At 41.0% G+C, this 27,828-nt stretch overlaps 1 protein-coding gene across 2 annotated transcripts; it reads right to left on the bottom strand.

Moving 5' to 3' along the window:
* Nucleotides 1-21: 21 nt before the first annotated feature.
* On the bottom strand, nt 22-27,436 carry abi3bpa (ABI family member 3 binding protein a). 2 transcript variants are annotated; one of them, XM_087829897.1, is made up of 23 exons: nt 27,147-27,436; nt 21,471-21,650; nt 21,292-21,360; nt 21,068-21,200; nt 19,286-19,476; nt 18,789-18,832; nt 17,988-18,045; nt 16,933-16,995; nt 16,644-16,739; nt 13,510-15,009; nt 13,000-13,077; nt 12,422-12,604; nt 11,815-11,883; nt 5,411-5,473; nt 4,300-4,422; nt 3,860-3,949; nt 3,547-3,756; nt 3,016-3,121; nt 2,344-2,423; nt 1,772-1,801; nt 1,514-1,672; nt 787-909; nt 22-702 (listed from the first exon to the last, which is right to left on the bottom strand). In XM_087829897.1, the coding sequence occupies exons 1-23, from the start codon at nt 27,241-27,243 to the stop codon at nt 587-589; spliced, it is 3,861 nt and encodes a 1,286-aa protein (XP_087686023.1). In that variant the 5' UTR covers nt 27,244-27,436; the 3' UTR covers nt 22-586. The 2 variants fall into 2 exon arrangements, with proteins under 2 accessions (XP_087686023.1, XP_035762521.2); XM_035906628.2 differs by lacking the exons at nt 18,789-18,832; nt 19,286-19,476; nt 21,068-21,200; ... (1 more) ...; nt 21,471-21,650; nt 27,147-27,436 and having other exon boundaries at nt 11,815-11,880; nt 17,988-18,072.
* Between the last annotated feature and the right edge of the window lie 392 nt (nt 27,437-27,828).

Here is a 27,828-nt window from a genome sequence, read left to right as displayed (position 1 = left end):
TAAACTGTATTGGACACCATATACATATATGAGCAGACGTTTAATACTGTGCAAACTGCAACTGTTAATAATCCCTTAGGGCCAGCAGAAGGTCACTGTGTGTTTGTGTATTTTACAGTCAACCTGTACAATGAACATATGATTGGCACCTGTCTGTATACACATGACCAGTGTGGGCGCTCAATACAAATACTGCATTTTAGTTTATCTCAAAAGCCCCAGCACACACAATTCAATATTCTTGATAAATATTATCATACTTTATATCAAGTTATTACACTTTGGGAGCCAGCTTCCCAACATTTTCTCTTGTGATTAATTGTATGTTCAACATTTTGGATCACTCCAACTTCTGCATTCTTTTGTCCCTAGGGACATTTATGATCAAGAAATGTACTCTAGAGAGTTTTGTGACGCCTAATAGTTCTGTAGAAGTCCACGTCCAGGACGGAGGTGTGATTTTAAAGCGCCGTCTACAGAGTCCACGTAAGAAAAGCCCACCTCCCTTCAGGATCACTCAGGCGTCTTTGATGTCCATCTTCTTCCTCACTACTTAGTCCATCCTCCTGGACAGTCCTGTGGGTTCTTACCACTTTCCAGGTATGGGCGTGCCACACTCATACCAGCCTACGTAAGTCGCGTGCGACTTTCCTCCGATCTCTCCAAAGGAAACGGGCTCTTGTCTCAGCGCTCTGTAGAAGCCTGGCAACAAACGGAGGAAAGATGAGACTCTGCTAAATTAAAGGCATTAAATAATCAGCGGTTGTTTACAGCTAACCAAAATACCTTGTCTGCTTTGAAGCTGGTCAGCCAGAAAATGGCTGCCAGTCTTGCCATCCAAGAAAGAATCCACAAACTGACAGTGGTCCTCGCCGTATCCCGTCTGATCCCCTATGTTGTAAAACTTCCCTGCAGTGGGGAGAATAGAAGTTATTGTTTAGTTACCGCATAACAAGTTAACTCCCAGTTCATTGCAAATGAATTTGAAAGAAAGAACCAAGAGAAGCATGTAAATCATCGTTCTCTTCTTTGGTGTTTGAATGGTGTGCGATGCTAAGATGCTTTGCAGAATGAAATCTTTTGAGCGTTTTCATGTTTTCTTGGATATGAAGCGTGCTACTTTCTTTTACATTATTTCCATTTCTTGTTTCACATTTATTGCTGTTTTTTTTTTTTTAAAAAAAATCAGTTTTAGTTTACCTTTTCTCATTACACAGACATACAAGCAGCTCCTGTGCAGCTGCCAAGTCAATGTCCTCTTAGAATTACGAGGAAACGTTTCATTTCCATGCATCAACTTTTAAACTAATCTAATCTACTGCTTCAAATTTATTAACAGACTCATTAAAAAAAAATCAATAATTACATGTTGAGGCCAATTTTATGCTTTTTCAGAAAAAAAAAGAGGCTGTACTGCTGTCCAATCAAGCCGGTTAAGGATAACATTGTGTTTGCAAGTGATTTGTAATGTGATTTGTGTCATTCCTGTTCACTGATTTGCTTGCGTAATTACCATTGAGAGTCTCGCTCAGGTAGATCTTGTATCTTAAGGAGTTGCAGAGCTGGATGCCCACAAACTTTCGGTACCAGGTTCTCTTCACGAACTGCTTTCCATTGCATTCAGAGTAGGCATCAGCTTTAAACGGAAACTGAGTCCAGATGGCATCTTTGCCTGTGGGGTTTGTTCAGAATATCAAGAGAATCTGAAATACTGATTCCTGACTTGTCGAGCTGGCTAAAATATTGTGAAAAGAGGGGGAAAACAAATCACCTGAAACATACTCGCTCACTCGAGGGTCCGCTGCAGACAGGAGGGAAAGTTGTAATGAACAACATCATTAAGACATTTCAGATATAACAGGCAGTCAAATCCAGACTCGCCTCAGAGTGTCTAGCATATTATTTACAGTGTACAACCCCAACAGGATGGGCTTTGATTGCACAAGAGCAGGAGGCCAATTAAGCTAACCACTCAGCCCTCTGTGTTGTCATTTTGAATTAAAAACATAAGAGCTGATCAACGCGAGGACACATTTCAGCTGCTTAATGAATGGAGCAAATTCAGCTTAATGCTGTGATCACCAGGTGCATGATGTGTTAGAAATGAGCCTCAGAGGAAATCTGGTGAGCTTGACAAGACCCAAGATTTGATCCTTAATCAGCTTGCTCCCCAGTGCCATGCTGAAATGATTAGACTAGCAACTGCCTAATAGTACAAGAGAATTCATGCTAATCACAGCCTGGAAAGTAACATGTACAGTGGCATTTACATGCAAGTAATGAGTTTCTTCTGTGGGGGTTTATGGTGGATTTGACCTGCATTAGATGGTCTGTAAAACTTGCCTGACTCTGTGCTAAAAGTTACAGGATCGGAGGAGGGTCCCGTTCCCAGCTCATTCCTCGGTGTTACTGTGAATTCATAACTGAAAAGAAATACATATTAAGGGCAATAATAATAATAATTATAATAATAATACGCTGAAAGATGAAAATAAACAGCAGTGTTTGACAGCTGAGTGTGGGTTTACACTTAGAATAACACACACAGAGCTGATGGTTCTTCCACGTGGTGCGCTCAGATGTGCTGGCAATTGTTCATGTAGCAAACCCAGCCCCAGGGAGGGTTCTGGTGAGCCTTGAGACTCCAGATGCTGAGATCTAATTGAAAACTCAGTGACCCACTCCACCCACATTTCTTCAGTTTTTTGTCTTGTTTTTTTTTTTTTTTGGTGTCACTTTGGCCATTTTGTGTGAGCAAAACCAAATGTGACTCACTGCACGAGCGCAAGAGTTCAGAAGAATCTGGAATTAACTTTAAGTGATGCAAACTCGGAGCACTTCAGTGCAATTTAAGACGCCTCTCTTAATTCCATCAGCGGTGAACTTTATTAATGCAGTCAGTCATTTTAGTTCAGCCGGGCTGCATTTGTTCATCTACAGATTTATATGAACAAATCTGGTGTTCGATCCCAAACGAGATTAAGGATAATATCAGGACGTCTGTGGGGTGCGGACCTGCTCTCTGGTTTGAGATTCTCCACGGCTGTGTGGGTCTGGTTGGTTGTCAATACTGACATCTGCCTTCCATTCGGGCCTGTGGTGGTGGACACAACTTCATACTCTGAGAAAAAGAGGAAAGGGAGAACTCACATAGTGCTTTTTATTCAAACATTTCACCTGGATCTATTCATGAAATTGTCCCGAAAACAGTGACATATCTTAATAAGAGACACATGAGCACCGGAGGCAGAACACGTCTTTTTGTTGTTGTGATGTGTCACTGGGCGCAGACCTTGGATTCACTTGTTGCACTCAGTTTATAAGACAGCTTAAGAAACCATCTTAATATTTTATATAACAATCTAGGGTAATATCCACAAGGCCACACGTGGTTAATAAAAAGAGATTACAATGTAGTCTAAACTCTTAATCAAGACTTGCAAACAAGTATAATGAAATCCAGCCACCTCATACAACTCAGGCCACTGGGAGGCAGTTTCAATCTCCGTCCAGTCATTCGTAAATGTCCGCCTTTTCTCTGCATACCTCTGGTTTCGTTGTCGGTTTTCTGCCAGTCAAGAATGACAAAGGACGGGCAACCCTCCACGGTGACCACAGTGACGTTGGATGGAGGTAGACGGGGAGGACCGGTCACATTCTGATCGCTGCCTTCCTCATCGGGGAAGTAAGCGAGGGAGGAGGTGATAGAACACGGCTCTTCTGGCGGCTTATCTGTCTTGTAGATGACGTGGGGAGCTGTATGTGGGTATGTTAAGAATTTATTTTATTCATGTCACATTAAGACCCTAATTGGTGCTGCTAAAAAACTGATTAAATTATTGATACTTTAAAATCTTACCTATAAAGCGCGGGTTGCCCATGCTGTCTACCTCTGACTTAGGCAAGGGCCTGAATATGGAGGAGTTTTCATATATGTCAAAATGGCTGGCTGGAAAGGAAACAGTTTAGAGGAGATGGGGTTAGTTTGATGAGCCAGGAGTCCCTGGCAGCTCTCCCTCTTTTAGTTTTACAGCTTTGGCCCAGGTCAGTGACCAGCTAGCCCAGCACCTGCTCTGGCCTGCATTCAGACTCTTTGTCTGCTTCTTGGTGCTTTTTAAGTTTGCTTTTCTCTTTATCTCCCCACTATACACATCTGCCAGCTGCATCACCGACGCATTGTCTTTGTTAACGCAATGTCTGCAAAACTCATTCAGTCTCTATCCTTTTACAGGGAGGTGATTTAGCATGCATGTGATCATGTTCCTCAGAAGAAACACTGCAAAAATGTGCTGCTCGTACTGTTTAGCGCAGGGTCTGTGGTGGTCGTCTGCTGTTTGGGCTCTTGCTTGGGTCTGGCTGTGACCAGCGGGAACGGCTTCAGGATAGACGCCTTTTCTCCTTGTTTCAGGTCCATGAGTTTATCTGAGGACAGAACAGCAGGAGAGTTCAGTTCTTCTCCCTCATTGTCTGACTCACAGTCACACACAGTTGCAATCCATCTGCTCTGGCCATCCTCACCGAGCAACTCAGTGGCCTTTTCCTGGCTGCTGAAGGATCAGAGATTGATCGTCGAGTAATCTCTCTAGTGTTCTTTAAAGGGGAAAGAGCGGTGCCAGAATGCATACTGCTGAGACCGAGGGTGCCCAGATGCGCTCACATGCACACAAAAACACTTACTTAATGCTCATAAGTGCATTTATATGAAAACGGTGAAAGAAACTAAGCAGGGAGACAGCTGAGATGTAAAAGGTGAGATAAATACAGCATAATTGCAGTTTTGTGCGTTAGTCATATAATAGATGGCTTAAGATGGTGGTTCTCAAACTGTGAAGGACATAAAAGCATAACAGCTGTGACTGACTTGGAAAAATAAAAAATAAAAATCATGAATTTAAGTTGAACATATGGTGGGTGTAGCAGGAAAAGGTGTATTTAAAAAAATGCTTCCACACTTGCAAGCCTATTAAAATTTAGTTTTGAAAGCATTACACAGACACTGAATAAGATTATTTTACAGGGAAGAGAGGATAGCAAGTGATGCTCGTGCAGGAGATGTAGCAGTTAAGCAGACTTCAAACTTTGGCACTCTGGAAGAAGTTTAAAGCAATAGTTTGGATATCTTTGGAAACACATTTGGAGATGTTCGTACTGACAGATAAAAAGACTGATATTTGTCTGCTTAGCATGAAACGCAGCAAAAAGACATAAAGACTGGACGAAACGGTCTTCCAGAACCTCTGCCTCACTAACTCAAAACTTGATATGTTAGAAAAACATCAGCTTGTTTATCTATGACAAACTGGTACTTAAACTTGAATTGCATTATTTTTCTTCCATACTCTCCTTTAACACTCGGGAGACTCTGAATGTGGGTGAGGTGCAGTTGCATTCACTCATCTGTTGCCCTCACCATGACTGCTAGGCTTTCCCACCAGGTTGGGCTTCTTGTTGCCAGAAACAGGGGGACGCAGAACTGCAAGGAATTGTGGGAAACAGAGTCTCTTTCAGAATAAGATTCACAAGAAAAGCAAAGCAGAATGTGGTCAGCACCGGAGAACAGATACTAAACTGAAAACAAGTGTTGATTAATGTAAGAGTGCAAAAATAATGAAGAATGTCAAATTTCAAAGGGGAGATGGATCAGAGCAGACGTACGCAGAGATACTTGCACTAAAAGAAAATAAAAAGACACATAATACAACATAAACATAATAAAAGCAACAATGCAGCAGCCAGACAGGTTGCATGTGACGTGCCCAAAAGCTTCTTGGTAAAATCCTGCCACAGAGGAGTACCACAACCTGTAGCTCATGTAAAGTCGGTGTGAAAACTGAAAATAAAAGTTTGAACCACTCATCCTAAAATCTACAGAACTGAGAAGTGAGGAAACAAAAAAATAAAGCCAATACTTAAACCAAGGCAGGCCAAATTCTGGGGTAATGAAGCATTTTTTGACTCATTTCCACTAGAAAAATGTTTGGGATTTGACCATAAAAATGTTCCACAAAGAAGGCAAAATAAATAAATAATAATAATAGTAACAATTGGACCAAACAGTGAAATCAGTATCACATCATTTCAGTCTGAACTGCTTAAATGAACACGAGAAATGAACTGGCTTTTGTGGTTTTGGATAAGTGATCACAGAGAAGTGCAAGGTTCTGTAATGAAAACACCTCATATTTGACTTCTTTAAAGAAAACCTGCATTAAAGTTTGTGTTTCATTTCCAGAGCCATTTGTCATCTCTTATCTTGGATATTCATTAATGGTCGCTCTGGCAACAAGATAAAAAATAATTGTCTATATAAAGATGCCAAAAAAACATTTAATTTGGGTTTGTCTGGAGTTGACTTCTCCATGGTCAGTATGAATCAGTGATGTCAGGCAAAACAAGCTGAATCAATATGATTAAAATATAATCTAGGAGGACATCTGACTCACATGTAGTGTACAGCCATGGTAAAAAGAAAGTACACCGTCATCAATTCTAAGATTTCACATATAAGGACATAATGAAAACTAATCTGGTGCTCAGCAGGTTTTAAGATTATTTCAGTACAACAACATATGACATATTAGACCATGTCATGATTTATTTAACAAAACCTAATGTGTGAAAAACTAAGTACACCCTTACTAGAGATGGCACGATACCTCTTTTTTATGTCCGATACCGATATCATAAATTTGGATATCGGCCGATACCGATATGAATCCGATATACAGTGGGGCAAAAAAGTATTTAGTCAGCCACCGATTGTGCAAGTTCCCCCACTTAAAATGATGACAGAGGTCAGTAATTTGCACCAGAGGTACACTTCAACTGTGAGAGACAGAATGTGAAAAAAAAAAATCCATGAATTCACATGGTAGGATTTGTAAAGAATTTATTCGTAAATCAGGGTGGAAAATAAGTATTTGGTCAATAACAAAAATACAACTCAATACTTTGTAACATAACCTTTGTTGGCAATAACAGAGGTCAAACGTTTACTATAGGTCTTTACCAGGTTTGCACACACAGCAGCTGGTATTTTGGCCCATTCCTCCATGCAGATCTTCTCAAGAGCAGTGATGTTTTGGGGCTGTCGCCGAGCAACACGGACTTTCAACTCCCGCCACAGATTTTCTATGGGGTTGAGGTCTGGAGACTGGCTAGGCCACTCCAGGACTTTCAAATGCTTCTTACGGAGCCACTCCTTTGTTGCCCGGGCGGTGTGTTTTGGATCATTGTCATGTTGGAAGACCCAGCCTCGTTTCATCTTCAAAGTTCTCACTGATGGAAGGAGGTTTTGGCTCAAAATCTCACGATACTTGGCCCCATTCATTCTGTCCTTAACACGGATCAGTCGTCCTGTCCCCTTGGCAGAAAAACAGCCCCATAGCATGATGTTTCCACCCCCATGCTTCACAGTAGGTATGGTGTTCTTGGGATGCAACTCAGTATTCTTCTTCCTCCAAACACGACAAGTTGAGTTTATACCAAAAAGTTCTACTTTGGTTTCATCTGACCACATGACATTCTCCCAATCCTCTGCTGTATCATCCATGTGCTCTCTGGCAAACTTCAGACGGGCCTGGACATGCACTGGCTTCAGCAGCGGAACACGTCTGGCACTGCGGGATTTGATTCCCTGCCGTTGTAGTGTGTTACTGATGGTGACCTTTGTTACTTTGGTCCCAGCTCTCTGCAGGTCATTCACCAGGTCCCCCCGTGTGGTTCTGGGATCTTTGCTCACCGTTCTCATGATCATTTTGACCCCAGGGGATGAGATCTTGCGTGGAGCCCCAGATCGAGGGAGATTATCAGTGGTCTTGTATGTCTTCCATTTTCTGATGATTGCTCCCACAGTTGATTTTTTCACACCAAGCTGCTTGCCTATTGTAGATTCACTCTTCCCAGTCTGGTGCAGGTCTACAATTCTTTTCCTGGTGTCCTTCGAAAGCTCTTTGGTCTTGGCCATGGCGGAGTTTGGAGTCTGACTGGTTGAGGCTGTGGACAGGTGTCTTTTATACAGATGATGAGGTCAAACAGGTGCCACTCATACAGGTAACGAGTGGGGGACAGAAAAGCTTCTTACAGAAGACGTTACAGGTCTGTGAGAGTCAGGGATTTTCCTTGTTTGAGGTGACCAAATACTTATTTTCCACCCTGATTTACGAATAAATTCTTTACAAATCCTACCATGTGAATTCATGGATTTTTTTTTTACATTCTGTCTCTCACAGTTGAAGTGTACCTCTGGTGCAAATTACTGACCTCTGTCATCATTTTAAGTGGGGGAACTTGCACAATCGGTGGCTGACTAAATACTTTTTTGCCCCACTGTAGTTTTTTTAATCAATAAAACTGTTTTTTTAATATCTTGCTGAAGTTTCAAGTTCATACTCAAGTTTTAAAACAACAACACTAAACTAAAATTTTTCAAGAATAATTAAATAGATTCAACATCTTTCTTCAATAGAACTGCAGACTGCACAGATGGTATCTTCCCAAAGGAAAAAGTACAATAGCTTACTAGGGTATATTAGACTTAACAGTTACTATATACAGTAATGGACTTCTATACATTTTACATCAAATTAAAACTTTGGGTGTTAGATTCAGATAATTATTTAATACAAGCTAGACATTTTAAATGAGAATAAGAAAGAAAAGTATGTCTTTGTGCCCCCCTTTTCCCTCTTAATGCCCTACCTGCCCCTCTGGCTAAACTTTGCTAGATCCGCCCCTGCACAGTTACCAGCCGTCAGCAGCTAGAAAAGGGTCCTGGTCTAGAAAATAATATTAAATAAATTATAACAACAGCTTATCAAGCTTAAACGTGCTGCTGTTGTTTATCCGCTGGTTTCCTATTTCTGGTGCAAAGTGGGCAATAAACAAACAAGAGAGACAGAGTCGTGACAGAAAAGCCGATCAGCCAATCATTAATCAGTTTCATGATTGAAGTAGCAGCAGGAGAGGGAGGGAGAGAGAAGAGGCATCCGCTCCATATATCGGTTGTTAAGCTTAACGCGGGAAAGCTTTACAAACATTCAGAGATGAACTTACACACTTGCTTTACTTCTCTCTGGGATAACTTTGTTGGAGATCAAATGCTGGGTTGATAGCAAGGCTCCAAATGCTCAACCAGACCGCCGACAGGTCTCGCATGCCATAGCCGCTCTATCACGTACAACATACTGCTCTGACATGCTAAGGTTAAGAGCCGAGTTACGCCATGTCACAAGTTTTGTGAGGTGCTTTTGTGATATTTAACGGATCGGATTACATTTTTTATTTCTCTCCAATATCCGATCCAGTAATTTAGGCCAGTATCGGACCGATACCGATATGTAATATCGGATCAGTCCATCTCTAACCCTTACTGGTTCTATAGGAATTAAGAGGGTCAGTGGCAGCCCGGTGCTGCTAATCATATTCACTTGATTAACTGATCATCAGCATATGTGTGCCTCTATAAAAGCAGCAGTGGTTTGCAGGCTGGATTATAAGGCCATTTCCAAATAATGTGAATTCTATTATTCTACAAGGAGAAAAATCATTCAGTACTAGAAAAGATTTAAGACACTGGCCAATCTTCCGAGGAGTGGATGTCCCAGCAAATACAGCGCAAGGTCAGACCGTGCAATGCTTAGATAAACTGCAAAAACCCAAAGAGCTGAGCACCTCTACAGGTTTTGGTTAACATGTTAAATGTTAAAGTCCATGATAGTACAATTAGAAAAAGACTGAACAAATGTGACTGGTTCAGAAAGGCTGCCAGAAAATAACTCTCTAAAAAGAGCACATGGCAGCACAATCAGCTGATATGAACTGTCAGGCATGGTGGTGGAGGGGTGATGATTTGGACTTGTTTTGCAGCCACACCTGGACTCCTCTGCATGAAATATGAGGCCACCTGTACAGCAGTTAAAGCTTGGGCAACTCTGGTTCATGCAACAGGACAATGATACCGAACACGGCAGGAAATCTACAACAAAAATGGTTGAAAAGAAAAGAATCAGGGTGTTGCAATGACCTAGTCAAAGTCCAGACCTCAACCTGACTGAAATTCTGTGGTTGGACCTTAATATGAAGCTCCTTATAAACCAATGCCTGCAAACCTCAATGAACTGAAGTAATGTTGTAAAGAAGAGCAGGACAAACTTCTACAACTTACAAGTCATAGAGGAAATGATTACTTCCTACAGCAACATACTACTGCTAAAGGTGATTCTGCAAGCTACTAAATTATGCAGTTAGTATTTCGCAAACTGCTTCTGAATTTTGGCATAGTTTCTGTTAAATTAATAATGACAGTGTAATATGCCATGTGTTGTTGTTCATCTGAGGTTGTATTAGAAATTGGCTTGTACCAGATTTTTCCTGACACATAAAATCTTGAAATTGAAAGAGGGCATATTTTGTTTTTACAATGACTATTGTTGTCCAACTATTACCAAAAATAGCCCATAAAATCACAAACTATGTCGATTGGGTATGTGTAATATGAAGAACTGACAGCTCTGACAGCGCTGTCATGGTTAACTGAACAAGAAATGAGCCATCAAGGTGTAAAGTGTAAAGTCAACAATATGTCTACAAAGTGTATGACATGATGAGAGCTGCTCTACAGTTTCTACAGCAGGTGAGTTTGGTTTGATGTTTCACAATAAAACCACTAAAACACCACATTGAGCCTGCAATATGCCAAAAACATCTAACTCAGATCTGTGATTTAAAACAGCAGCAGCGGTGTGAGCGCTGGTTTCTGTCAGATAACTTCATCTTCTTTGGGGTTAGAATGTGAAAATATATGCAACCAAAACACCAAGATTTACGGTCAGGCCAGACAAATATTCCCAGTGAAATACATACCAGCGTCTCACAACACCGGGGTTATTACTTTTGCAACACACACTCAGATTTCATGTCCTTCATGGATGTGATTCAATAGCGGACACGTGCATCCAACTATAAGCACAACTCGGCTCTATAAAGCTATTGTGGACACGCTCTAATTCTTAGTTTCATTAAAAGCACACACTCTGTACCAGCTGCTAGTGTAGTATGCAAAGCTTTTGATATCAACATGAACAACTTAGTTACTTTATAAAGGCAGGAAGGTGAACTATGTGTAGATGCTGTCCTTTAAACAAAGTCAGTGGGAGATTTCTGCTTAGATGAGCAGGGCGGCAGGCGAAATAAATGTTCCTTTTTTTGTAGAGTTGCTTCCAGAGAGCCTTGCGACTCCTTGAAGACCTCTGAAACTGTCCAAGTTTCCAGAAATAACACATAACAGCTGTGACATGGGACTGAAGCATTGAACTGCTCTACACAACTCCCAACAACAAGGAGTGAGCAGAGCGCCACCATTAATACATGCGGTCCAGACATGGTTTGCATTACTATTTGAGATGGATTCGATTATTCTAATTAACTGAGCCTGCCTGGCAGAATGGAAACAATGTGAATCACCAAAAAAGGGGCAACCCACATTCACCTTTCCCAGCTAGCACTCTCAGACTAACATAAACCAGTCCATATGTGCTTTAGACTTGGTAATATGAAGACAGTTGTATAATAGATTTCCTAATATGTGGCTTCAGTCTCAGTCAAGTGAAAGCCTCTGGGACTGGACACATCAGACAACACAGACCATGACCAGAAAACACTGTCACATTGACAGATAAGCTGAAAGTCACAGAGCGGAAGTGCATTGTGACAAAAAGCACAGATCAGTGTGATGAAGTGGGATGGGGCGTGACAGTGCCTCTGAGGTTAGTGAGTTAGGAACACTGGAAGGCAATTATCTTGGTTTGTCTTTACCGGATTTTTCTTTGGGCCACACCATACGTCTAGGAAGAGCATTGCCCCTATGATGCGCCCCACTGGCTGCTGGAGGGAGAGAAAGGTCTGTTATATAATGTTTTGTGCCACTGAGGAAAAACATACCAGTACCAAATAAGAAGAAAGGCGAGATATCTGGGTAGTGAACAGGGGCGTATGTTTAAAAGAAAAAGAGATACAGAAGAGAAAGAAGGACTGTGGTGGCTGTGCTGTCGGCACAGCACTTGTCTTGGCATTGGTGGTGTAAAATGTGATGTGTCCTGGCCAGTGCTGAGGCCAGACTTCTCACCTGGCCAGCGAGAGGGACCGTAAATCATGTTAACGATCCTTACACCATAGACGCCATTGCTGCTCGTGGTAAAAGTGTTAAATACACACCAAGCACATGTGGCAGAATGTGGAGAGGACAAAATTGATTGACTACGGTATGCTCTCACCACATATCGTGTAGCTAAAATCACTAGTCATGAGTTTGTTTATCTTCTTCTGTAGCTGTAGTGTGTGTAAGCGTGCTAAGAGAAGGTAATAACCTGAGGTAGCTGCTTGGAAAAAGAAATAAGTGAAGGGAAAGTGAGTATTCCATTACCGCCAGGTGTGCTGGAACTGTGAGAGGAAGTGACTGTCCTGGATTGTGAGAATGGTCTGGCAACATGATTAGTGGAATGAGAAGTAGCCCATGTGCGACGCAGGGTGGTGTTTCTTCCTGCTGTAGGAACAGATGAGCTAATGGGAGAACGAGGAACTTCAGACGACCCGAGAACACCAGGACCTAGATGAGTAGAGAGGCAACTGGAAGTTAGTTAGTTGGGAGCTGGAAGGCTTGACCTAGATGGGATAAATGGTAAAGCATGTACGTGAAAAAGAATGCAGAGGAGCAGACACTGGATGAAATGACAGAGCGCCGTAAATGAGATCGAAAGCTAGCCAGACTAATTTGTTTGCGAATGGGCAGGGGTGAGGTGAAGTGTGCTGCACTGAAGATGGAGCCACACATGGAGACAGGAACGACAACAGGACAGGGTGTGTGGGGTGATTGGATGGAGATGGAGATGGGGAAGCAGTGACATTGTCAAATGGTTTGAAATACAACTCAAAGCACCATTCTCTGTGTGGCTTGACAAAAAAGCAGAGATGGTAATGGGACAAACTTGTCATGGTGTTTACCATGATTGTATCTACCAGCCTTCTCTGTAGCCAGGGCAGGTCTTGGTAGAGGCTTGCCCTCTTCTTGTGGACTAGGAGCTGTGTGAAAGAAAACTCACTTTATATCTGGTATAAGATGCATGTGAACATAGTTTTAGTTTTTTAGTTTTTTAGTTTTTTTTACAGGGGGCTTACCCTACTACTATTTGCCAGTTGTTGGTTTCAAAATGAATGCATTGACAAAAGTTGTTGTGATCACGATATTTAAGAATTAACTCATACATGTCATGCAGTTATCCTCTTGGGTTTAACTAAGGTATGGATTACTATCAAAATATGTAACTTCCTAAAAGATACATTCTAGCTACTTCTGAGATAAGAGATGTAGAACTCTTTATTTAAAACAGTTTCTTCATAAACTAATTCTAAACTTATACCCCCATTAAAAATTAAATAATAACAATTAATAGCTAAGGTTTTAATGCTTAAATTGCGGATTACAAATTGTGGATTGAAAAGTAGGGTCTTTACCCGTAGGGACTGCCTGCTTTGAGGTGACCTTGGTGGGATCAGAGTAGGTCCTGGAGTGAGGCTGAAGCCCAGCTTGAGGTTTAGGTTGGGGCTTAGATGGAAGTTGGGGTTGTGACTGGGCCTTTGATGGAAACTGTGGCTTGGTAATGGGTTGAGGTACAACATGGTCCTGGGTGTTTTTTGGAGGTTGTAATTTTAACTGTGGCAGAATTTTTGGTGGAGAGTTTTGCTTATCCCTAATTATTGGCTTTGAATGACTTTTTGGAAATTGAGTTGATGGGTGAAGCTTGGGCTGCCTTTTTGGTTGAGAGAGTGGTTGGGGCTTGGTTTGGTTCTTGGGTTCGGGTTGTGTTGAGGGTTTGGAATGGGAAGAAATTATGCTTGGTTTTGATGTTGGTTGGTTTCCAGACTTGTGCCTGGTACTTACACCTGGCTGTTGTTGTGGTGTCTTTGGTTTATGTGGTGGATTTGGAGATTTATTTTGTGGATGAGGTTGAGGTTGAGGTTGAATTTGAGTCTTTAGCAGTCTTTCCTTGGTATAGGGAATGTGCTGGGGTATTGGATAAGTGGATTGAATGGATGGCACAGGAGTGGTTTGGGAACTTAGTTGATCTTGTCTCTGAGGCTCTGTCTGGGTCTTATGTTGCTCTTGTGCTAGAGGTTGGGCCTGGCGTTTGGTGTAGGGTGTTGGCTGAGGCTGTGGTTCTGATTCAAGATGTGGTGTGGTTTGAAGATGTGATTGGGGTTTTGGTTTTGTCTGAGGCAGTGAAAGGGGGTGGGTATGCTCTGTAGGCTGGGATACTGCCAGGTGTTGTTGAGGTTGGGTGTGGAGTTTGGGCTGGACTGTTGTTTGGATTTGCAGTTGAGGTTTTGTTTGAAATATAGGCTGGGTTGTCGATAGGGGTTTTGGCTGTGCATGGAGCTTAGTACGGGCTGTTGTGTGGGGTTGTAGTTGGATCGGGACTTTCTGCTGGGGTGTTGTGTGGGGTTGTGGTTTCATTTGAATTTTGGACTGGGGTGTTGTGTGGGGTTGTGGTTTGGTTTGGACTTTTAATTGGGGTGTTGTGTGGGGTAGTGGTTGGATCTGAATTATGGACTGGGGTGTTATGTGGGGTTGTGGTTGCATCTGAATTTTTGCCTGGGGTGTTGTGTGGAGTTTTGATGTGGTTTGGACTTTGATTTGGGGTGTTGTGTGGGGTTGTGGTTGGATCTGAATTATGGACTGGGGTGTTCTGTGGGGTTGTGTCACAGTTTGGTCATGGGGCTTTGGGTGACGTTGAACATTAACTCTGGGCTTCATTCGAGGCTGTTGGGGTTTGGGCTTTGGTAGTACTGAATACTGTTGCTGGAGCTTCAAGTTAGGTTGAGGTTGTACGTGCCCTCCACGATTCTCCACATTTGCCTGGACTACTGGCACAGGTGCCATGGTGGTTGTTATATGTAGTAAAGGATGGAGCTTGGGAGTTAATGGGACCTCAGATCTGGAGAGGTCTCCTCCTCCTGGGTTATGTGAGAAAAAGAAAAGATGGCCATGAAGCCACAGTTGTGTACTGTAAAATTTCAAAAATAATCTTCTGTTCCATTTACAAAATGTAAAAAATATATATACATACATTTTTTTTTCATCATCCAGGAAAGACATAAAAGCAAGAGAGCCAACAGTTTAGACCAACTGATGTGCTACTCAGAGCAATTATTGAAAAAAAAAAAAAAAACAAGCAACACTGCTCTATGTTTGTCTCATAGGCCAAGTGCAATTTCAATGGCAGATAGAGCTTGTGCAGGTATTATGTGTTATGATACGAAAGGCTATTGTGGTTAAGTGTGATGAGCATCTAAATTCACTGGTTATGATGACTTAGTGTGGAAGTTCGATAGACCATTCTAACCTGGTTGTTCAATCTAATGAGATGTTCCCATCAATGAGCGAGAATGAAGAAAAAGAGGAAGTCAAAAAAGAAGAGAAGGAAACGAGGAACGTTAAATGTTAGGACGTATCACCCCAAAAAAGAATCAATCATTTCATCATTTCATTTTAAGTACCATGTACTTAAACCATTTTCACAACTTTATATCTATACACCACCTCAGTGGATCTCAGCACAAACAGTGATGTTAATGCCGTTCAGCTTTGATTCATGGATTGAAACAAAACAAACAACAAAAAACAGTTGATTTGATCATGCACCAAAGTCTCTGCTCTTTTGCTCTGTACTGCTCCCATTAACATTTAGCATATCCTGGAAACACAGGGAGCTGTGTAGAAAATGGATGTAATTTCGAATTACAGTTAGCCCCTTGAATTAAAGCTACAACTTCAGTAACAGATCAATTTTATCCAATTTTAAACTATGGTGGGGTACACGGCTAAAAGTTTGGAATGATCTCCATTTACTTGAGGAACTGACTATATCCCATTTTGTGTTTCAGTGTCTACCTTCATGGTTTCAAAATACATTTCCAGCACTGTGTTTCTGCAGATCCCTGTGTTTGAGAACATAAATGTAAAAAAGGGGGAACAGACGACAGTGAAATACAGGGAAGAAAAAGGAATAACATAGTTTGTTGAAGTTCCTGTTGGAAGAAGAGAAAAAATTCCATCATGCAGTATATTCATGCACTGCTACCAACTCCACTGCATTAAAAGCAAAAGCCTCTAATCATCCAAAAATGGTAATAACCACACTGTGAATCTTGAAATAAAAATAAAGAGTTAAACATACCAACAAAAAAAATGCTAGACATGGAAATACAAAAAACTTTTTTAAAAAATACAGTGGATAAATCTGAGATATAATTTGGAATATGTATGATATGACTGAAATAATTTTTTTGAATGAGCAGCAGTTAATGAGGTTCTCAGAGCTCATTAAAAGTCACTAATGTCTCAGGAATATAAAATCGTTTTGGCTTGCAGGCTTGTTCTACTGACTTTCAACAACTGAACCCTGAGAACATCATCAACAATCTCTGCAAGCTTTGTTGTTTTCCTAAAATCCCATGCATCCAAGATCACCCACATTATTGCAGCCCAAACAGCTGCTCATGCAACTAGTGCAATTCCGTCCATCATTTTACACAGCTGAAATGAGAGCCATGAAGCTTTTCAAAAAGAACCATGATTCTCTGTTTACCAATTGGCTGTTTGTTGATCACAGCAGGTGCAGGTCCAGGAGTAGACAGGGTTTCCCTAGTAGTAGTTGTGGTTTTGGTTGTGGTTGTGGTTGGCGCTAAGAAAAATAGTGTATGTTAGTATAACCAAGAGAAAAGGTATGGGTCTACAACCTGTAGAATGTGCAGGGCAATATTGTTTGTATAATAAAAATTAGCTTTCACGACAGCGATAGAGAAGTCAGTGTCAGACATGAGGTCCAGAGATCTTTCTGACCTCTGAACTCAGTTTTAGGTCAGAAAAATCATTACCAAGAGTCGTCTGTGCGGCTATGTTCCTGGAGAGGGGCAGTCTGCCCCTGGTCTTGTTTTGGACTGACAAGGACAAAGCAGAGATTAAAGTCAAGGAGAGAAAAATTACAATGGCTTAATTTTCACTTCTGAAAAGCAGTAAATGATCATGATTAGTCAGTCATTTAAGAACAGCAAAATATGTTTTGAAAGAGTCAGTTCACTAAACGTTTTGCACAAAAATGTTTAGTGCTGGTTTAATCCTCCAATATTAAACGTGGTATCTGAGAGCTAAAATTAGGAAATAATTCAAATGTGCATTAATTGATTTTGGTGTCAACAGAAACAATTTGTAAATGCAATGCTGACATTTCATCCCTCTGTCGTATTAATGCTCTTTACCGTCTTTTAAAATGAGAAGTGATTAGAAGTGAATAGCAACCCTTTGACATTACTGTACACCGCCTAACAACACAACACATCTAACAACTCCACACCATCATAATTGCTGTAGAAAGTACAGTTAGTTGATTTACCAAATCAAAACTAATCTTTTTAGACTGCGTTCAGTGGAATTGTATTAAGCATTTTAGTATCTTGTTTATTATCAGAGAGATTAATTCATGCTGTGGTATGACAACAACCTCAAACATATAATCACATTAAAGACAAATCACTTCAAGGAACATAAAAAAAAAGGAGTCCAACGGATGAAATCACCCCCAAAGAAAATTCTTCATAACTTTATTGAGTCACTCAGGCATTACTTGAAGAGAAAGAAGAGCTAGAAAAGATGGAAAATCAGTGGAAAGTTCTTGTAGATGTTTGGAATACAGTGTTGAGTGCTGTTAAAAACTGTACTTTGCATGCCCAGCTAAGTAAAATTATTTTAGAAGCTGGAGGTATATGGGGAAATCCTGTCTGCAGAACAATAAATTATGGCTTTATTAATATTTCCAGTGTTAAATCTTAAGGTAGGGGTCAGTGGAAAGGAATTCAAACAGAGATCTCTAAGCAGCAGTAGATTCTGCCTTCTGTATCAAATTCACCTCAGCAGTGTCTCTCTGTTTGCTTACCTGAGGAAGTGAGGTGAGGAAATGAGGGCAAGGAATGGGGACCTGAAGGTAAAGGTTTCTGATGGGTGAAAGGCAAAAAAGACATGAAGAAAAAGTGGGTGTTAGTCTATGACTATCATAACAGGTGAAAAGAATTAGTATTTGGGCTGTACCATGTCTTTTCCTTTGTTGCATAACCTATAACCTATAGCCTCTTTACACCATGTCAAGTTGGTAAAGTCCCTAGTGAGACTCTTGTTATTCAAAGCTTTCCTTTAAGGGCAAGTCCTGAGGCTAAATCTCAACAGCTGTGCTGTTTTGTGAGATTGGCATGATAGAGCAGAGCCACGCTGTTAGAAAATTTGTGCCACTTTTCTTCTCTGAACTCTTTTCAGCATTATTATCCCTCCTCCCTTGTGCCTCCAACTCATCTCCCTTTTTTTTAATCCCCACTCAAGTTAGCTGTAGCTGCAGACTGCTCTCTTTGGCTTGACTGCTCTCTCAGTCCTGGCTGCATCGATGCCGTTTCCATTCAGCAGTTGGATGGAAAATTAATGAGGCAAACAACCCTGAGAATAGCATAAGCTCACCAAAGTGTACAAGGACTCTAAAGCAGATTGCCCGTTCCAAATGCACAACCAGTTCCTTTTTGTTTTCTTTGATAAATGGAAGTATACCTGTGCCATTTCATTACACACACTTGTTTACTGCAATACTGAGCATATTCGACCTCTAGTAGCACGTGTATCCATTCAAAAATAGAATAAAACACTGAATATTTAGGTTTGTTTCAATAACAAACTGGCTGTATTCATTACATACCGCAGGGCTGACTGGAGGCCTAAAGATTTTCCTGATGACCTTCTCTAGAAACACAAGAGAAGAATCAGTAAATATGTGACTTCAGTGGAAGAAACAATGTGAAAGGAAAAAAATGGTTCGTTTCAGTAACTGGAAATGCAATACTGCAGTGTAGCCTTGTCATGCTCACATAATCGGTAAAGACTGAAGCCCTATCTACACATGCACTGCAGCCCTGAAATCCTCTAGTCTTTAACAGAGCAGATTTTGGGATTGCACATGTCAGACTGAATGCTGAATTGTCTTTAACCTGCTCTCAGACAACGAGACAACCAGATTCTTATGACACTGTTCATATACGAAAATGAGTTGTTGCATTTGTCCCAGAAATTTCTACCTTTTTCCTAGCACTACCTGTCAATCCATGTTTTTATTAGGATGTTAAAATAATTGTAGTCAGATTCGAGGTATTTGCTACAGAAGGTGATAATATGGCTCAGCAAAGAAGTCAAACTTGCCTTCGACTCCTGGCATGCTGATGTTGTGAACAACCGGCCTGCTCCACACACCAGTGCCATCCTTAGAATTTGGCTGGACACCAAACTCATAGACTGTGTTTGGCTTCAGTTTGTCAATGACTGTATCGCTTGTTGGACAGGTCTGGTAGTTCCACTTCCTGTTCTTCTCACGGTAACGCACTGTGTAGTGTCTGAGAACAAGACACAGAACAAACAGAACAACTCACACACAATGCATCCACTAATGATCACATCTGGAGGCATGATGCATGAAGTACAAGGAGAATACGAAGCTACTGTCGTAATCTTTTTTCATTTTCTTTTTAGCAAAACCTTGCGTGCTAACGATGCTGTCAATTAATTCCATTTCATTAAACAAAGTGACAAATGAATCTTTCCATGCCACGTTTCCATTTCTCTTGGATTTCCCTTGGCTACACGGGGCGCCTTGAACCCATCTTCTTAAAAGATGGAGTCAAAATCAGAAATCCCTCTGAAAATGGTTCAATCAAATTTATTGCTGTGTATCGCTGCCATCATCTGAACTGCACAGTGAGGTCGTGATTTGACTTGACTTGAGTCTGTGGCACAACTTAGTTTCTTTCCTTTCCTTCAACAGAACCAACAAACACATGGCTATTAATCTTTATATAAGACATACATATGAAAATAATATTTAACCACTGGAAGATTTGTTGAAAAACAACAGAACCGTCACTTTAAAAAAAAGTAGTACTTCATCAAACACAATCTGTGTCACACTGTTGTGTGGGTTGACTCCTAAACACCTGTGTGCACAGGCTGCCCTGGATCCACTGCTAAGTAACATGAGAGGCTTCAGGGACTCATTTACTGTTTATGCACTTATTCCAGACTCACACACACAGCAAATGTGTGTGTGAGGATAAAGATTAGACAGAGAAAGATTTATTCCACCAGCTGTTACTGAGCTCATCGTAACAACAGTACAGCATTGGTACAAAAAAAATCTCAAAACCCTAGAGTGGTACTTTAGGAAAAAAGTACGAGCATTTAGTCTAGTTTGGCTGCAGTGACAGTTATGCCACTGGTAAGCAGTAATATATTGCAAGCAGTAAAAGGGACAGGTGCATAACATATCCTTAGAATAACAGATGTCCTCATTCACTTCTGAGGAGCTGGGTCAGTGGGATTGATAGCAATAACTGCACAAAGCTCAATTAAATACTCCAATTTGCTTCTGTGACTTCAAAACCTCTGAACTGGCAAACATAACACATTTTTAAAATCACTCCAACTAATACCTCCCAAATATGGATATATCTGATGTCCATATGATATAAACATTCAAAAATTCACCACAAACCTTAAAAAAACAATAAAAACAGCAACACACTCCATATAGCCCCATACATAATGAAGGTTCTCTTAAATTATTCTTAAACAAATTTAGCAAAACTTTTTTTTATATTAAAAAACAGTTCATTTGACATAGTTATAATCAGGGCGGCACATAAGTGGTCCGCAGGTGCGCATTCGCTGTCAAAATAAAAGACGCGCACCAGATAAGAAGTTGGAATGCGCGTTTGCGTACATGAGATCCGGAAATTACGAGAAATTACGAGAATACACACTTCTTTTGCGGTGGAGGAACACCAAAGTAATTGCTTATGGAGCTTGCTTCTTCGACATCTTTAAGAGTTCTGAACAAATGTCTGTCCTCCTCCAGAACATCTTATGTACGCAATCCTTCTCATTTTTTAAAGAAAAGCCTGCTTTGCGCAATGACACATTTAAGCTCACCCATCCTCCAGACAGTCATTCATGATGTTGCCCTCATAAGGGGTTTTCAGCAGTGTCCCCCAGGACAGAAGAACTGAGGTTGGCGTCACCGACCCAATGACCAGGTGCAGCGGCTTCTGCAATTCCACTTTACCTGAGAAAAGGTTTGCATCTTACTAAATGTGCAAAAAACACTTTCAGCAAGTCACATTGGTGATAACTTCCTTTGCTTTAAGCAGACATACCTGTGCACTGCTTCTTCACCTCGTTAGCAGGAATAGGCTGGACAGCTATAAGGTACTTGGGCTCAGCATCTAAAAGCAGAAGAACAAACTGCAGGTTATATTTCCTCTGAGCCTCAGCAGCAAACACAATGTATTGATGAACACCTGGTCCTGCAGGGCACATCACCAGGCTTTCTTACCAAACTCTGTCTCATATGGTTTTCCATCTTCTGGCAGCTGAATGAACTGTTTGGAGAACATGCTGCCGCCATATCCCAGGATGTATCCCTCCAGCCTGGTGTCAGTGTTGGGACGCAAAAACTTCATCACAATGGTGTCTCCTGTGGTGCTGATGCGGACTTTCATGTTTTGACGTCTCACTGAGGAAGCAGCATCAGATTTATGTATTTTCTTTTACATTTTCTTTTGTTTCTTTCATTTTTCTGCAGAGGTACAAAAACTGTCATTTTCAGTACCTACACCTTCTCAGACTTTTCTGCTGTCCACTACTTCAAAAGCAACAAAGTAGCAAGTACAGTAAAAGCAGAGATTTGTCTGGTTGAAGTTCAACTGAGGTACAAGCCAATAGTTGTGATTTCATAAGCAGGCACATGTCTGCTTGCTTTCCAAATTGATAAGAACATTATTGTTTTCTGCAAACTACAAACATCATAAACTGTATATACTGCAGCTTGTTGCAGTGATCAAGGATTTTGAAGTGCTCTGAAGCAGCTTTTAAAAACAACAGTGCATATCCAATCTTTGATCACTTCAGATATCAAAGAAAAAGATCAGCAAAGCTGGAACATTCTTGTCTTGATTTGAAAACTGGCAAACACAAACACAAAGAATACAGTCCCAGTCAGATAAGACAAATGCTAGATGAGAACAGGCACTAGAGAGGAAGAGAGCTTCCCCAGAATGCACACCACGGCTGTATTTTCATGGTGACCTAGAAGAAACCTTCAGCGTTGACACGTCCCATGGAAAATGATCTGTGTTGGCTTTAAAACAGTCTGCTTATCTATATTAAATGGTGTCATAAATTCATGAAAAAGTTGGCATCATCATAAAGTCAAGGAAAAAGGAACTCTCCGTGTCTTCAAACACAATATGTGGAAAAGTTTGTTTACCTTTTCTCATTATTTACCTCTGTCATGTGGCCCGTCACACTAGCCAATAACTAGGAATGCTAACAATTAGCCAATTTACAATAGGAATACTAAAAAACATCAGAGAACTGAGACAAGTGCAGCTGCTCCAGGAGTGTGACTGACCCTTGCCTGATGCACATGTAAAGCAAAATCACCAGTGCGCACTTGGATAATACGCTGTGAGCAGTAATGATGGAAAGACTGCCAGTCTGCTTTAATTCAGTGACGTCATCCTCTGCATCTTTAAATATGTTTTTGCAGTGGATCTTACAAATGAGCCTACATGCACTAAATTGCTCATAGTCTACAAGGTTTAAAACAATAGACTTTCTGCTTGGATTACAACTTGTATCATAGTCTCCACAGCACATGTCCTTGGCTCATATTTCAGTTAAATGAAATAGTGGAACTTTGCAGGAGGAATACTGCCAGGAAGCAGCCAAACGCCAAAACAGACACTGACAGTGAAAGAGGGGGAAGCCCTGGATTTGAAAAATACCCTTATGCTTTTCCAGCGATGTGTTTCCTATAAAATCTGCATTTGTTTCGATTCTCACATCAGTATTTCCAATAAAAACAAGAAACTGGCGCAGGGGCAGATGGGCTCAGAGTGCATAAAATATTAGGAAACTTCTGGCAACGCATTTTAAACTCCAGAACAAGCAAACATCGAATCTGCCCCATGACAACCTGCCCAAAGCCCGGTCATCTGGCCCATGCAACGCTTACACAGTGTTAAGGCTTATCTGTATTTCCAGAGGAAAATGAATAAAGGTTTAGGAATGAATCCAGTCAAAGTGCTGACAATAAATCAAGTACGGTGAAAAGGAAAAGCACTGATGTTCAAGCTGTTTTTACACATGAAATGTAACTTTTACTTTTACGTTTGCTGCTGTAAAATACTTGTTTTGATTTAGGCAAGGGTGTAGCCCGAATAAAGCAGAGGGGGGCAGGACGCAGGACAGCCACTCACAAGACCATCATTACCTGTGCTTCTCTTAAATCAGAGCAAACCATCATCACACAAAGAGTTGGCAAGTTATGGACCATTTAATGTCAAACAGTGTGAGACATTAGTGTTCTCAGATGCACCTAGAAGAGTTCAGAGCTGAAATTAAAATCTCACCCCTAATAACCAAGGACGGAGTACTGAACAGGCCAAAAGGAGGGTCAAAAAAGGGAACCAAAACAACAAATTAATTTTTTCCTGTTTAGATCTGTGACCTGTTACATAAGCGGGCTGGAGGAGCTTTTGCAGCTCTGCCCAGGGGATCAATAATAAGAGTCACATAATCGGTCCATGTTAAAGCTGGAGAGTGGGACTTTTGTATGAACATGAACCTTTTGCCATATAAGTTAACCCGGCGTTGATTAATCCAGCACTGAGTAAATCTCTTGGCAATATCCTAGAGTGTTAAAGTATCATTTCTGTGCTGGTACGCCAGTAGGTATTTCACTTCAGCGAGCAATGATTAGTTTGCCTTAGCTGAAGGAGCAGACTAACACACGCAGAGCATGCTACACCATCTACGAGTATGGTGGAGATCATGGCAGAAAGACTTAAGGAAATGTTGAAGAAAAGCTTGTGATATTAAAAAGAAAAATCCATGTTCTGAGGAAGGATAGGAGTCTGAAAACAATAATGATCAATGCTGAGAAGAAGAGAAAAAAAGCTGCTACTATGCCAACCTGTTTTAATCAATTTCATCTGTATGTTGCGCACAAACACGCACTGGGGGGTGAAGCCCATTCATCACTGAATACTGTATAAGCACATCAATCATAATACTGGGAGTTGGCCAATAAACTTGTCGGATTATGCAATAAACTTTGCCACATCACACAACAAACAATTCGGCTCGTAGTCACCCTGGACCGATATCAAGACAACGTAATCCTGCTGGCTGGATATAGAGAAACACCCTCATATGGGAAACTTAATCTTGGCTCTGCAGAGAGGCCGTGTTGGATCACTGATGGATGATCCTGCAGTGAAGAGAGTAGGTTAATTGGGTTGTCAGTTGCTCTCTTAAGCTTCAACCTGAGTGCAACGTGATATTTTTATGTTTGGTCATTAAAATGAAACATTGCAACATGGATCTGCATAACATATGGCTTGTTGGCTTTAAAACATTATGATTAAATGTCTGACATCAAACCACAAATCTTCACCATGAGCAGCCCTCTCTTGATGTAGTAGATTGTACTAAATGAAAACAAATAAACTGACTCTTCCACTCATGCTGATTTGAGAACCAATGGATGATAAATACAGATGCAAAACTCAACACAACCTCCCCATAAAAGCAAATCTGAAGGAGGCTGCGAGGCTTGTTTTGTTTTCAAAATGCAATGGAAAAGAAATGTTGCTCTCTTTGTTTGAATTTATGCAGTAGTTTTGGTGGATGGAAGTGACACAGAACAGTGGTTTCATGTTAGTTTGTCTTGAGTCAGAGCAGCCGAACACCACAGCTAACCAAATTTCAATACAATGCTTGTGATTATTGCTCTGAAGCCTGCATTAACTATATAGACAAACATGATATCCTTCCCAGTATCCTCTGATCTGATGTAGAGTATTTTGGCCTCTCAGATTTCTGTCCTGGAAGTAAAGACGTAGAGAGACTTGGCTTCCTTTTCCTGTGAGGACAGACAGATGTTTTATGGAGCTTGGTATAACAGTCACTTTCATGTAACAAAATGGAGTGTTAACATTTCTCAGAGCCCCGTGCCAGCCAAAGCAGCAGGTGTTTGAAAAACTGACCTATAATGGCTCTAATGAGAATCACTCCAGACCAGCATAATTCAGCCCAGAGAATATCTACTGTAATTCAGCAGGAGACCGTACTTTGCAGCCTAGCAGCAGATAATTGTGCCTGGAATTTGACTCCTGCTTTTTACCCCAACTTTGGCTTCCATGCAGGTCTCGCCACGCTCACATTTAATATCCCCCCATGTCAGATTCACCTGCAAGGAACAGCTGTTTTCCCTTGTTCCTATGGCGTTGCTCCATCTCGTCCTTCACCGCCTTTTCTCCATCTCTGCCATCCTGCATGACTCAATAGCCATCTTTCCATCAACCTGATCCTCTTTTTAACTTCCTAAAGTGCTTTGAATTCATCTGCCTTGTCCTCTAATGTCGTCCATTTTCCTCTCTCCTGCCATATTTCTCTCTCATTAATCTCCACATGGCACGAGGCCATGTTTGGTCTGGCACAGCTGCAGTCAGCATCCTATACAATATATTGTCCTCAAGTGGGATAGTGGTTAGCAGAGATTTAACTCATTCAGATACAGATGGAAAAAATGTTTAAGAGCACAAATGCATAACTAAGAATTAAAAGCACTGGAAAGTAGACTGACATCCATATATTTTGCTCTATCCGTCAGACAATAAAGCAAACTAATTTTGCAGCCAACCAGGTTTTATCTTTGGTCCAAGCAGAACGATACAGACATTTACCCCTCTGTTCCCATAGCATCAATACACACAGCCCCTTTCATCTAGCTGCCAAAGCTGCACACTGAGATTTGTCTGTAAGCCAACTTCAGTGAGCAGATTACACACTGGAAGCAGCCTTTATTTTCACCAACTCCAGCCCTCTCACCCCAAATCACTTTTAGTACCATCCAAGTCTTCAAAGGGCACCCAAATAGTCACAAAATACATCAAGGCTATGAAGCACATACTCAAAGTTTGCTTTACTTTGTGTGTGTACTTTGGTTTCTGGATAATTACATAACATGTAAAACATTTGCATGTTTTTCCAAGAATGTTGCAAGAATCAAATCAGACATAAGACTCAATACACAGGGAGGTGTTGATGAGTTGGAGACCTCAAACTGATTTTTGTAGATGTCAGAGTGGAGGCACTTTAGCAAAAATATTTTTCGGTCCGCAGGTTTTTTTAAATCTGAAGAGTCTGTATGTATTTAATTTTAAGTGGTGTTTTCAGGGAGGCTGGTAATAATCCTCTAATGAGAAAATTTTAATTTAAAAAAAATATCTTTTGCCAGAGACAATGTATGCAAGTAACTGGCCAATTTCTGCACTATTGAGATCAGCTTGTTGGGCATGAATTCAGGAACAGTTTTTCTACAAGTGTAAACCTTGACCCCAAACTTGGGCTCATTAAATCAAGAATGTGGACAAACCACAGGCCTAAAAAAGGTTCACACAGCATCTACTTAGTTTGCATGACAGGGTGACATTAGAGAGAAAGGTTGATTTATGTTCCCAATTTAGAGCTAGGGTTAAACAGCATTTTAAAACTCTTATCTAATTTATCACTTATCACCCATTCTTCACCCATTTTTGTTAATTTCTTTAATTGTTATTCGAGAACTATCATGGCACTTTAAACAGGAGTATCTATCACTTAGGGTGATATGCAGTGAGAGGTTGACTTAGTACTGTTATGAGTCCTTCTGTCATTCATCCTTGAAACAAATATCCATCTTCCTAACAAAATCAAATTGTCTTTCTAATCCTTTCTCAGCATGCAACTGGAAAAAGACAACAGTCCAACTAACACAGAAGGAGTTACATTCATTTTCACTTGCATGGATCTTAAACTATAGAAGGAGAACTACAATGAAGAAAACCACAATGATCACTCATTAAAATATGTAACAAATACCTCACTTGTCATGCAATCAGTAGTTTCCCCCGTCGCTGATTTTTAAGCACAAGACAGTAAGACAAATGCAAAGACCACCTACCTCTGACCACAGAGCGACCAGACAGAGCTATCCTAAAGATGAAGACTGCAAGGATAAGGGATAGAAAGATGTGCGAGTGCTGCTGCATCTTCATCATCTGCTGATGTCGGCTCTCAGATCTGCAGTGATCTGAATGATCTCAGAGATCTCACACCACGAGTGAGTCAAACAAATGCTTTCACTGATTTGGCAACAGGTGGTTGAGTGAAGTGTCTGCTGCAGGAATCAGGCTAGACGTGTCCGAGTGGCTGGATACTTGTCTGAGCTTCTGGTTCTCGGGACTAGTGCTGTTCCCTAGACTGGACTTCTGGATGCAGCAGGCTGCTCCTGCACCATCTATAGCTCTGGATCAGAGGGAGGGGACAGATGGAGCAAGACCCACCCACTCTCCTCCTGCTGCCCCATCTCTCCTTTCCCCCGCACTCTCTCGTTTTCACACTCTTTCCCTGCAAATGGAGAGGAGGTTTTCTCCAAGCCACCCACCCTCCACAGCCTTGTTTTCTTTTCTTAGATCATTATGTTGTGTCCCCATTTCTCCATTTGTTACCTCGTCACTGTAAATCTTTTCAGGACCTCTAAGAGTGTCACTGGCCCAAATATGACATTTACATGAAAGTTTAAAAATCTGTTTATTCATATTGTCAAACCCAATTTTGGTCTAATCAGATTTTTGTCTGAGCAA

The sequence above is a fragment of the Neolamprologus brichardi genome, chromosome 16 (assembly GCF_056152115.1).
Source record: "Neolamprologus brichardi isolate AB-2024 chromosome 16, ASM5615211v1, whole genome shotgun sequence".
Classification (NCBI taxonomy): Eukaryota; Metazoa; Chordata; class Actinopteri; order Cichliformes; family Cichlidae; genus Neolamprologus; species Neolamprologus brichardi.
Note: the sequence above shows the minus strand (reverse complement) of the source record. Positions and strands in the feature narration are given on the sequence as shown.

What these genes read in the sequence shown, in the direction of transcription:
- abi3bpa (XM_087829897.1), bottom strand. Translation starts at nt 27,243, where the DNA reads ATGATGAAGATGCAGCAGCACTCGCACATCTTTCTATCCCTTATCCTT. An exon ending in TCCTCACCTCACTTCCTCAG is followed by an intron (nt 16,996 to 17,987) that starts GTAAGCAAACAG and finishes TGTCCTTGTCAG; the next exon opens with TCCAAAACAAGACCAGGGGC. An exon ending in AACTTTTAGCACAGAGTCAG is followed by an intron (nt 1,802 to 2,343) that starts GCAAGTTTTACA and finishes TCCTGTCTGCAG; the next exon opens with CGGACCCTCGAGTGAGCGAG.